The 12,459-nt window shown below is 38.1% G+C and overlaps 1 protein-coding gene across 9 annotated transcripts in view; it reads right to left on the bottom strand.

The window, feature by feature from the left end:
• Window positions 1–12,459, bottom strand: part of LOC123816459 (SSX family member 2 interacting protein) — a 42,571-nt gene that overhangs the window by 18,921 nt on the left and 11,191 nt on the right. For 6 of the 9 annotated variants that reach the window (XM_045835415.1, XM_045835408.1, XM_045835413.1 and 3 more), the window contains exons 2-4: window positions 3,666–3,797; window positions 2,911–3,080; window positions 2,237–2,449 (exon numbers count right to left, since the gene is read on the bottom strand). In XM_045835415.1, the coding sequence (XP_045691371.1) occupies window positions 2,237–2,449; window positions 2,911–3,080; window positions 3,666–3,708 (426 nt within the window). In that variant the 5' untranslated portion in view covers window positions 3,709–3,797. Of the gene's footprint in view, window positions 1–2,236; window positions 2,450–2,910; window positions 3,081–3,665; window positions 3,798–11,060; window positions 11,187–12,459 lie in introns of all 9 variants that reach the window. The other 3 variants (XM_045835416.1, XM_045835417.1, XM_045835409.1) reach the window with 2 other exon arrangements.

Here is a 12,459-nt window from a genome sequence, read left to right as displayed (position 1 = left end):
TGGCACTGCCTTTGTCCAAGTCCAAGTCCCTGGTGTGAGTGACTGCTGAGGCCTGCTAACAGCTGTCCCTTCCATCAGGCTTTCTGAGCCCCACCCCCTCCACTTCCATTTCAAGTACAAATCCACACCTCCCCTCCACTCAATTGCCAGATTGATATTTACATGATACATTCCTCCCATTTACGTTCCTCAGTGCCCCCAGGTTTTTGCACAACACCTCTCACATCACCTGGGGCCTGGATCCCAGACTCACCACTTACCACTTTTCGTCATGCAGCATATACATCAGCCCCTACAGAGCTATATGCTATTCCCTGCAAGTAATATGCTCTACCTGGAATGTATTTTCCAAACACTAGCAAACTTCTATTCATCTCTCAAATCTCAGCTCAAGCGTTGTTATCTCCCTGTGAAGCTTTTTCCTTATCACCCACACCAAGAACAATTAGTGAAACAAATTACAGTTTAAGGTATCTCCTTCCACTAGACTACAATCTCTGTGCAAGCAGGGACTGGGTTCCATTCATCTTTGAAACCCAGGGCCTAGTACATACTCTACAACTTTTGCTCAAAAAACTGAATGAATCATATGCTAGATCTAGAAACTTTTCAAGGACAGATCAACTTTTCCTCTAAACACACATTTCGGTCCAGAGTTGACCCAAAATACCTGATTTTAACCCAGGTCAAATTCTAAATTAGAAGGTATCCTGTAAAACACTCGATGCTCTGCAGAGTCCTAATAAATGATCATTTCTTAGAGGAAAGGCTCAACAGCCCCATATTACCAAAATCACTATGTAATTAATTATCAGTAGCTACTTGTAAGACACTTGGCCAATGGTGCCCAGATATAAAAAGTTTTAAACCTTAGTCTAGGGTTCACAACTCTGGGTTGATCTAATAAGACCTTTTACAAGTCTCTTCAATTATAATTAAAGTAGTACCCACAACTTGCAGCCTATTAACAAGCCTGGAGGTACCAACTGGCCCCTCCGGCCCACTCCAGTTCCCCAGTGTGCCGAGATGCATAGTCGGATAATCTCTATCCCTTAGGCATATAGGATGTACAAAATCCAAGAATATTAAAGAGAAAATAAACTGTTACTACTATACATGAGGTAGAAGACAATATAAAATAGCACTAGGTGATGAGGGGCTGGTAGGGGCAAGTGTTGCTGAGGAGCTAAGATGCTTCTCTAAGTCAATTACCAAATGCTCCAGGGAATTCACACTGAGGCCAACTCCGAGCCACTTCTTTACTGTACACTGCCTACTAAGGGGTTTCCAAATATTACATACAGAGATCCTATTGCTTTCCAACAGAGCTCAGGTATTCAAAGTATTAAGTGTTGTTTTGTTTTGTTTTTTTGTTATCTGTTCTTAGAGGGAGTGTGGGATGAGGGGATATGGAGGAAGAAAAATAAGTAGACAGGCATGGACGAACAGGTGAAAAGCTAAAAGGAGGCTGATCCCCTGGGAGTATGCAGATTCAACAGCTTTTATTAAAATGTACCTTGGTTGATTCTATTACATCCTTCATAATACACAATCAGAAGTCCCTACCATAATGTGATTTTCAACACATTCTTCCCTTTCATTCTCAATAAATAAAAAAGAAATTTTGTTAAGGAAAACATAAAAGGAAAGAATGAAAGTAAAGCAGAAGCCAGCAACAAATGTTCTATATTTTAAGGTAGAGGTCAATAGCCCTGTGAAAAATATTTCCTTTGCTCAGAGAAACAAGCAAGTTTGCAGAAGCATTCTTCTGTGGTCGTCTCTAGAGCCCCAGAGACTTCTACGAGTAACCTAGCCTGCTTCTGTTACTGAGATTTTCAGCAACTTTCACTTAGATGCCCTCTAGAATCCTTTCCTTGGAATTAACTGATGCAGCCTGTCACTCTAAGACTTCTGTAAATTAAGCACCTAATTTATTAAGCAAGACTGAATGGGGTGGGGCAATCCTTATTTTTCTCAGATATAAATATTTCCTAATCTAACTGTCTACAGATTCAGCAAGTCACTAAACAATTCATTAAATCAATGTTGCTAATATAGATATTAGGAAGCAGTATAATGGATTTGCACAAGTTACTTTAAGTTCACTTTTAATTAGCCATTTAAAAAATAATAAAACTTAAAAATTAACTGTAAAATTTGATAAAGCCAATGAAAATTTATACCATCAAATTACATAATAATCGCATTAAAATTCAGATTGACATGTAATTTCTACCTTAAGTTTTGCATAGCAGTTCTGAAGATGGTCCATGTCACTTCCCAGCTTCAGATTTTGTGTTTCCACATTTTCCTGAGCCAGAAGGTTCTTCCGCTGAAGTATAAGTAGCTCATTCATACAATTTAAAACAGCAACTATATTTAATTCTCTCTTTGTCTCTTTACCTTTGGATTCTTCATATAATGAAGGGAAGCCAAAAGTAGTCAATTCCTGGGGGGAGAAAATGTTTTCCTAAACGTTGGTTACCAGACAACTTAGTAAAGAAACGAAAGATAGAAATATTTTCTGTGAAAGAAAAAAAACTATCTTGAGATAGTTAAGAAAATAGTAAATATCCTGAAGGAAACATAATTGAGAGAACGGGGTTCTTTTTGCCTCTGCTCTGCATTCGCTTACAGCAAGGCACTCAGGTCTCAACATCAGGAAAATAAGGGGGACACTCAGAGCCCCTGGGATGATGGGGGGCCACCCTGCCCCAGGGGAAAACATTCACCTTAAATCTAGAGAGGTGATCACCAAGAGCTCCACAAATCTAATGCAAGGCCTGGCCCCCACACGGCAACATACTTGCTATGGCAAGTGTTCTCCTAACGTTAATAGAATACGTTCTACTATAGAACATGATTTATACTCTTGCTTCTTACAATTCTTACAAAAAAAAAACATGTTACCTGATCAAGATATGAAATACTTTGTTCAATATTCTCTTCTGTGCAGAAGGCACTGAAAAAACTGTGCACATTTTTTGACAAAGGTATTGAAGAACATAGCACTTGCTGTGAGTATAAACTTGATGGAGACATCTTTGTTTCTGAGGTATATTGAGAGAGATTTTTGCTTTCTGAAAGAAAAAAGGTACTTACATAAATAATTTATAAAATGCATGCAATGTTAATATAATCTCCAGTATTAAAGATTTTGAATTATATAGTTTTAAGTATTTTCAAATTAGGACAAAGTTGGTTTTTATATGAAGACTATCTACATTCTTCCAAAAAGATTCAACTATAAAGTGATACTCTTGCTAAATAAGCATGTTAAGCTACAATTTGCTACCTTAATTTACAGTGCTTTAGATTTATAAAAACAGAAAAAAATCTCTTGTCTACACACTCCCAGTTTATGCAACTGAAGGAATATATCAGAGAAATGTATTAAAGTAGTCAATGAATTTAGTTCAAATGCACAAAAGTTTCATCAAAAATAGTAGCAATCAAGAAGTCTATCATCCATCCAAAACACATAACCCCACTAATTATGGCATAATTCTTAGCTCTCCCCATTTTTATCTAAGATGGAAATTGGATATTTTATAATTGTCTCTCTCATTCGTCACATCTTCAATGTTGTGGTAATTATAGTTTCATTGAAAAAAATCACTGTTACAATCACTGCTTTAGCTTACAATTACTTTAAACTCAGTTACCTGAAGACAGACCTGGATCTGTAACAGTCATCCAATCTCCCATAGCAATTGCCAGAGCCGGGGTACCTGAGGGACCAGTTCAGCAGTGCAACACTGAGTCCCGCTGCTGTCCCTCTTCTATGTAGGCATCTCCTTAAAAAGCAAATCACAGAACAGCAGCATCCAATTAAAAATATGAAGGCAAATATTAAACCAATGTGTAAAAATTAGTTCTATATGCTTCAAAACAGCAAGATTTTGCATTATTTACTCTCACGTATACCCAGATAGAACACGGCAAAACTCAGTAATAACTGCTGGGTGTGTTGTGCACACGTGTGTGTGATGGTCAAGAGTAAGGGCTTCTCCAGTTGTACTGAGATACTCATACTACTTCATGTACGAAGTACATGGTACATACATGATTTAACTCACAATATATATCCAAGGTACAGCACTGTACTAAGTAATAAATATTTCTATACTATGTCCTTTAAAATAAAAGTATAATTCTTATTTACATAGATAAGAAGATGAAAATATTCCTGGCCAGCAATTCCCATTTTTTGTTTTTACAAACTATATCAGCAATACTTTTCTTGTTAATTCCCAGTGTTGACACAGATGTGCAGAAATGAATACTCCCCCATACACTGTTCTCCAGAAAGATATCAACTTACACTACTACCAAGCAATTTGACCATATGTATCAAAATTCTTAAAAATGAAAATATATTTTAATTCAGAAATTCCACTTCTAAAATTTTATCCTAATAAAATGATTTGTATAAAGATTCATCTAGTATTCTTTACAATATCAAAAAAAAATTTACATGTCTCACAGTAGGGGACTATTTACATAAATGATACATTTATGCAATAGGACACTGTGCAACTTTTTAATATAACCAAGTATTAGGTTGGCCAAAAGGTCCCCATGGTTTTTTCCATAAAATAAAAGACACTTTTCATTTTCACCAATAACTTTTTTGACTTGGATATTTTGAGTACGTCAGCTATCTCCTGCGTGTTATAATGCTGACTTTTACCTTTCTTGAAACAATAAAAGCATAATATGACAAAAATGGTGCATATTTTTTTCCATCTTCAATAGTAAAATAGCTACACAAAAATTCACCAATTTTAAATGCATGCTGATATGCCAGATGTCACAATACAATCTAACAAAATGGTTCTGAATTAAATTAAAGACATTAAGCACAAGTACAGCCATCTTACAGAAAAAAACAAATGAACTTTTTGGCCAACCCAATGGAATTAGGGTGGCTAATAAATATATAAAAGGCAAGAAATAAGTATGAATGAAATAGACTAAGAAACAGATAATGTTTTTAGTCTGCCATTCATCTTTCCATTTTTAATAGAAATAATTGAATAAATATTTCTCCATCATAAAAAAATGCAATGAAACTATAAATGGCAACTAGAACTTGATTTCAAGGGCAGGGACAGAAGGAGGAGAGCAAAGATGGAAGGCACACTGGAGAATGCACCCCAAATCTCTGCTTAGCTGCTTCTCAGCTACAACAAATTGTGGCCAAAGAGAAAATAGGTCCTGTGTTGCTACATCTTTCCATTTTTTAAGAGATGTTGGAATTCTGGATATTTGTGTGAAATCTCCCAATGTTTAAAGTTAGAAACCAATGAAAAAGATTAACTATGCAAGTTATCCTGTGGAAAGGAGGAGGGGCTGGGAGGGGGATATGAAAGAGCCTTCTACATCTTGATGAAAAGGCGGTTATACGGGTATACACACTAGTGCAATTCATCAAAATGAACACTTAAGATTTGTACATTTGACTGGGTCTAAGTTATTCCTCAAACAACACGTTTTAATAGGCCAGATGTGGATCAGGGTTCACAACCTCTTTCCTCAATATGTAAAACTGTAGGGACATATTCTCGATACAATGTTAAAGTGAATTTTCACTCATCCAGTAAATTTTTAATTGTGCTACTATGTGCCAAGTACACTATTCTAGGCACAGGGGAGGCCCTGCCCTCAGGAAGTTCACATTCAGTGGGGACAGAAATAGATAAGAAATAACTTAAACTATATTAACATAACACTAGGAGGGTAATGAGAACTATAAAGAAGATAAAACACAATGAACATGAGAGCAATTTGGGGTAGGGTATCTAGATCAGCGAAGAAAGGCTGCTCTGAGATGCTGACATTTGAACTGAGACCTAAATAACAAGGGGTCGGCCACAAGAAGATCAATGAGAACAGCCCAGGTAGAGGACACAGTAGGTAGGAAGACCCAAGATGGAAATGAACTCAGCAAGTAAGAATAACGCCAAGGTCAGTAAGTTTCAGGTACATGAGCAAGGATAGATGGTAGGTGGTTGGACTTTTTCTGAATTGCAACAAAATACTATTGAAGCAGTTTGGGCAGGAAAGCAACATGATCTCCTTGAGGCCTTAAAAAAAAAAGATCACTCCAACTACTCTCCCCACAGAGTAGTTTGCAGGTGAGCAACAGTGAAAGAAGCCAAGCTACTACAATCGTTCAGGCAAGGGCAGTACTACACTGAAGTCCTGACAGTGAAGGCAGACAGGTGAACAAGTTAGGAATGTGTGCTAGAGACAGTACCTTCAGGACTCCCAGATGGATTAAAATATAAGCAAAAGAGAAATCACAGATGATTCCTAGGCCACATAGCAGCATACTATTTATACTAATGCAAATGATGTTATGTATTACATATTACTGTAACAGAGAGGTCTGGCCAGACCGCTGGGCAGAGGGGAGGGTCGCCAGACAGGGATCAGGAAGTGCTGAGGCAGAGGGAAAGGCTGCAGTCCCGAAGTGAGGGAGGGGTTGCAAGAAACCCCAAGGCATGGACTGAAGCAGCAGCGGGGGCGTGACAGGCTGCCATACCCCAGGGAAGGGTAAAAACAATTAATGCGGCTTGTGACACAGCTTGCACAGAGCCTGCACAGGCTGAAAAGGTCGCAACACACGTGTATCACGGAGGTGAGCATGGTGACACTGAGCTCCAGCATGTAGCTAGAAAACTGCAAAAGACACTTGGAGCCAAACTGTGAGTGGGAACCAGCTAAGCCACATGTATTTCCCAAAGGACAGTGTTTTTAAATGGGAGTGGGGGTTCCAGATACAGCCTTGAACTGATCTGGCAGAGGATGGCGGGGTTATTTACCTTTGGATGTTTTAAAGGGAATAAGGCAGAAGCCATTATTCTTCAGAAATTGTATAGCCTTTAAATAAAAGACTTCCTTTTTTATGAGACCTCTGCCTCTAGAATTTATGGGCAGTGGTATGGAACATTATGATGTCACACATACATATACATGGAAGGTCATTCAGTCTAGTGCTGAATTTTTACCATTTTTCTACTCATTTTGCACTTCCCACTGTCCAGATAGGTGCCTTCAACAACAGGATGAGCAGGATAAAGGTTGAGTTTTCATCAAGGCAGCAATGATTTTACTTTTGGCTTTCAGGGATAGGAGCTATAAGCAAAACAGAGTCCAAGGGATAATAACCCATCTACTCTAACTCAGCTCTGCTTTGGGTAAGTTATCTAATGTTCCTAAAACCAAGTTTCCTCGCAGGTAAACTGTCATTATTGTGGCTCTTACTTCACAGTTTTCCCTGGGAATTAGTGCGATAATGCACATAAAGTATTTTGCACATTGCCTGGAATCTGAAACACACTGAATCAATATCAGCAATTATCATCATCAAGGTACAGATCTGACAGTTGAAATGACAGAATTCTAAAACCTGTAATGGAATGCACTGCTGTTCCTAATGAAAGCTGGACATGAATCCTTAAATGATCTGAAGACAGATGTCCTTATAAAAAATCTATCAAGCAGTAGATTAATTTTGTAATCATTAAGTTGTGGGGAGGGACAGGATTAGAAGAAAACAGACACAGGCACCTTTCCAAGTCCTTTTATCTTTCAGGATATTTGAAAATGAGACACAATAGTGCCTTAAGTGCCCTTTGTCCCCATACAGGAAGATCATCAAACATCAAAATGTGTCTACCGCATATCCATTCTATAAAACTGTAATTTAAGTCAGGTGCTCTTTCTCTGTGAATTTAGCTCTTCAGTGTCCGCAGATTTAAACAGTAAATATTGTAGCCTGTCCAACTGCTTAAGATAAAATCAACTGCAAAATATTCAGGTCTAGTTAAATGTTCACAATGAAAACCAGAATTCCATTTTAAACTGCTATGAAACAAAGAACTTCCAATATATGATTTCACACAGTCTAGAAGCTTCTATATTGGGAACCACCCTGCCTGGTATCAGAAGCTGTAACCCCGGCCAAGGCTAAGGCTGAGGGAATGACCTTGGACCGTAAGCCAGCAAGGAGACAAAAGCTTATCTCCCTGGCAGGAACACCACTTCCTCTCCTTTTACTTCACCCTGCCTGGTCCACAATGCTTGGTCAGTTAGCCAATGATGGGTAAGATTCCCCAAGGGGGGAACAACCAAAGACAGGCACGATCATGTGGGAGGCCCCCAAAGAAGGACTCTGGGGGCTACAGCAAAAGGGGGTGATGGACCCTCACCCCTTGGCTATGACATAGCCTGAGTCCTCATCGTCTGGGAGAAAATCTCCTTATCTCTTGGTTGCCTTAGTTCCCTTGCTCTACCTAAGCCTGAAACAACAGAAGGTGGTGCAGCTCTGTGCTGAAAAGGGCAGTTTCCCTGGGTGATCAGGCCTAAGAAAGAATATGTAAAATCCTGTGAAACCTGCTTTGTTTGAAATGCTCTCAGTTGAATGATAAGGGTCCAGGGAAGAAGTAAGTTTGTTCCTTAGTGTTTTACAGCTCTTTGACCCTGACTCAGAATAGGCCCTCAGAGTTCCTTGTTATCTATTGTTTGATCCATACTTCCAGGCAATGAGTAATGAGCTTTACCTGAATTCTTATGCAAATGAACCCAATAAAAGTGATTGAAGAAAAGGCTCTTGGTCCTTCTCCTGTGAGAGATCGGTCACCTTTCATCCCCAAACAAATTATGTCTTGGTAGACTTATTCTCATCCGTGGTGGAAGGGTGGGGGGGGCGGCCTGCAGACAGAGCCCCCCACTTCTATGACCTCTTCTGTTCAATGATGCAACTAATTGTATACTACAAGGCTTGTGATAAAAAGTTAACCAACTAGTTTCAGTTTTTCCAAGAAAGGAGTCTTAAGACTCTTAATCAATATGTACCTCAAAAAACAAGAGACTAATTTAAGCACAGTATTCTATTCTAGTTTAATTATAACTAAATCTTATACCACCCCAAGTTCATTTCTACTTGAAAGCTCCAAAGGAGCCAAGAAGGACTTCATTAAAACATGGCACTGGCCCAGAATTAAGTTCCATATTTCATATATAATGTATATTATTATAATAGGTTGGCCAAAAAGTCTGTATGTTTTTTTCCATAAAATGAAAGACACATTTTTCATTTTCACCAATAACTTTATTGATTTGGATATTCTGAGTATGTAGGCTATATCCTGCGTGGTATAATGCTGACTGTTCTCAACTGACGTCTCAATTTGAACACTATTAACTTCAATCATTCTACCTGACCATAGAGCATCATCCAGCAAAGAATTCCCAGCATGAAACTTTGCTAAACACTTTTGACACATTCGATCAGTCACAGCACCTTCTCTATACACTCATTGCACAAGTCTTTTAGCTTTTCAATTGCATTTTTACCTTTCTTGAGATAATAAGAAAATGTTGCATCCTTTCTTCCAACTTCAATAGTAAAATGGCTACACAAAAATTCACCAATTTTGATGGTTTTTTTTTAAATGCACACTGATATGCCAGCTGTCACAATACAATCTAACAAAATTGTTTTGAATGAAGTTAAAGACAACTAAGTGCTACTGGAGCCATCTTACAGAAAAAAACCAAACACACTTTTTGGCCCACCCAATATATTAAGTCATAGCAAACTATTATATAGTGGATACAATTATCCATTACAAGTCATTGAACAAATCTGGTTATGCTAACATTGTTACCATAGTTTCATTAAAGAAGGCAACAGGAAAAAAATTAATAGTGATCATGTTTTGGTTCAAGTGATCTGGAATCCCCAATTCTCTCTATATACCAGCTGTTAGGTCAGCTGCCCAGATTCCAAGATAGGTCAAAATCACAAGTGATTTTTATGAACAAAAATTGAAGCTTAAAAAATTTAGACATCTTGTAAATGTCATTTCATTCATCTAAGATTGTTAGGAAATGACCGGAAAATATATAAAAACAAATAAAAACCTATAAAGTATTCCATAAGTAAGAATTCTTTCCCCTTTTTTTCCCATCTTACAAGATGGGGTTGAAAAAACTGAGACACCAGATGCCAAGGAGAAGAAACCTGGAGCCAAGAAGGCTAATGCTGGCGGCAAGGTTAAGAAGGTTATCCTCAAGGCCGAGATGCCTAGGAAGGGGAAGCCCCACTGCAGCTGAAGCCCTGTCCTAGTCAGAGGAATATGTAGCTGGCTACATATTCAGCGTCACAGAGGTAAGAGGCTGGTTTTCCTGAAGCAGCTGAGCAGTGGCCAGCTACCTGTGACCAGACCTCGGTTCCTTAATCAAGTTCCTCTACACAGAACACACCAGAAGTCTGTCATTGCCACCTCCACCAAATCTGGTATCAGTGTGTGAAAATCCCCAAACATCTCATAGATGCTTACTTCAAGAAGAAGCTGTGCCAGCCCAGACACCAGGAGAGCGAGATCTTCAGCCGAGAGAAAGAGAAAGATGAGATTACACAGCAGCGCAAGGTTGATCAGAAAGCCGTGGACTCGTAAATTCTGCCTAAAATCAGTGTCCCTCAACTCCAGAGCTAAACCCATTCTGTGTTTGCTCTCACAAACAGGCTTTATCCTCACAAACTGGTGTTCTAAATTTCTTACAAAGAACCTAATCAAATAACTGATCTATTAAAAAAATTATCCTATTCAGAGAGACAGCTTATTCCTTACTGGTAGGTAATATGCATGTAGGCATCTCATAAACTTCCTTGTTCCAAGTATTCCTTAACATACACTTCACAATAGAAAATCTTACTAATTACAGTAAAATGGCAACCATTTCAGAAAAAATACCATCTTATTATTTCTGAAGAACTGCTTTGGCTTCCCTCTGTGTTGCAAAGTACCAATGCCATATAGTTCAGGTATAAAACAAACAAGGGACTCGGGTTTGTTTGGGTAAAATGATTGTGCAGAACATAAGAATGATCTAGTAGCATTTTCTAGGTTAGAAAACTGACAGAAAATTGGGAAGCAGTTTTAAGTTTCAAAAATCTAGTATTTTCATGTCAAAGAATTTTCTTTCATATGTATTTATCTGTATTATAGATAAGAAACTTGAGCTCAGAAAGTCAACAGTATTACCTGAAATCATTTCTAATTGGTTGTGAAGTTTGAACAAAAATCTCAGTCTTCAAAACTGTGCTCTTTTCATTTTATCACCAATTCCACCTTTCAGCACTGCACATTCAAATCTCTCCATCTACCTATCTTTAAAGTAGAATATAATAAAAAAGATTTTCATAATTTCTTTAACAGACTGAGTTCTCATCATTTAATTATTCTATTCAGAACACACAATTTTAAAGAAACTTATCTACTATTTGAAATTCAGGCACACTTTTAAACTGTGCTATGCCACAAACAATAGTGTCTCACATACATTGTGCTTTGAAAAGGCATAAAAACAATTCCCAGAAATTAGATCAGTTACATACAATGTTTAATGAGGATAAATAACTCATCTTACTATTTTCCACAGTAGACTAAATATTAAGACAACATCCAAAGTAACTTTATAGATCTTTAGCAATAACATTTGTGGTTCAGGTTAATTATGCCTGTTTTTTTTTCCCCCATCAGAAAACTTCCTTGGCTGGTTCTTCCGCTTCCTTCTACACAAAAACTCAGGAGTTCTCTATATGCATTAACCACTTAAGGAATTTTGGAAGAGGCAGCCTCTAAGTTGGCCTTCAATTATTCCTGCTTCCTGTTATACATACCTTTGGTTATCCTGCTCCTTGAGTGTAGGGTGGACTTAGCGACTAGCTCCTAATAATTAGAATACACCAGAAGTGATGGGATTTCAAGTGTAGGTTATAAAAAGGCTGTGGCTTCCATCTGGGATCAGTTCTCACTCACTGCCCCTGGATCCCTCTTTCTTGGGGAAGCAAGCTGTCTTGTTGCAAGCAGCCCCAGGAAAGGCCACGTGGAAAGGAACTAATGTCTCCAGTGAACAGCCAGTGAGGACCTCAGGCCTGCATAGAGCCAGAACAGTGAGTTTGGAAGTAGATCCTCCCCCAGTCAAGCTTGAGATGATTGCAACCTCGGCCAAAAAGCAGCCTAGCACTTTCAAGGTCCCTAAACAGAAATCAGGAGATAAAAGCTTCTAGGTTTTAGAGTAACTTGTTACTGAGCAATAATTAATAAAAGTTGTAAAAAAAAAAAAAATATATATATATATATATATATATATATATAGGGTGGGCAAGAGTAGGTTTACACTTGTGAGCACATGAAACAGTTTATTCTTCTATTATTTTACGTAAGAAGTGTAAACCTACTTTTACCCACCAACTGTATACATTTCTGAATCCCTTCCTTAATTTACATGTCTCTTGCTGAAACATAACTAAATTAATAACATAAACTACAAAAGCAACTATTCAGTTCTAGGATGATGATGTCATCCAGCACTGTAATTAACTGCTCCATGTTGTTATAGTTGGATGCCTCCCCCACTAGTGTATGAACTTCTACAGGA

This window comes from Phyllostomus hastatus, unplaced genomic scaffold, assembly GCF_019186645.2.
Source record: "Phyllostomus hastatus isolate PE091 unplaced genomic scaffold, TTU_PhHast_1.1 phas_contig_209, whole genome shotgun sequence".
Lineage (NCBI taxonomy): Eukaryota > Metazoa > Chordata > Mammalia > Chiroptera > Phyllostomidae > Phyllostomus > Phyllostomus hastatus.
Note: the sequence above shows the minus strand (reverse complement) of the source record. Positions and strands in the feature narration are given on the sequence as shown.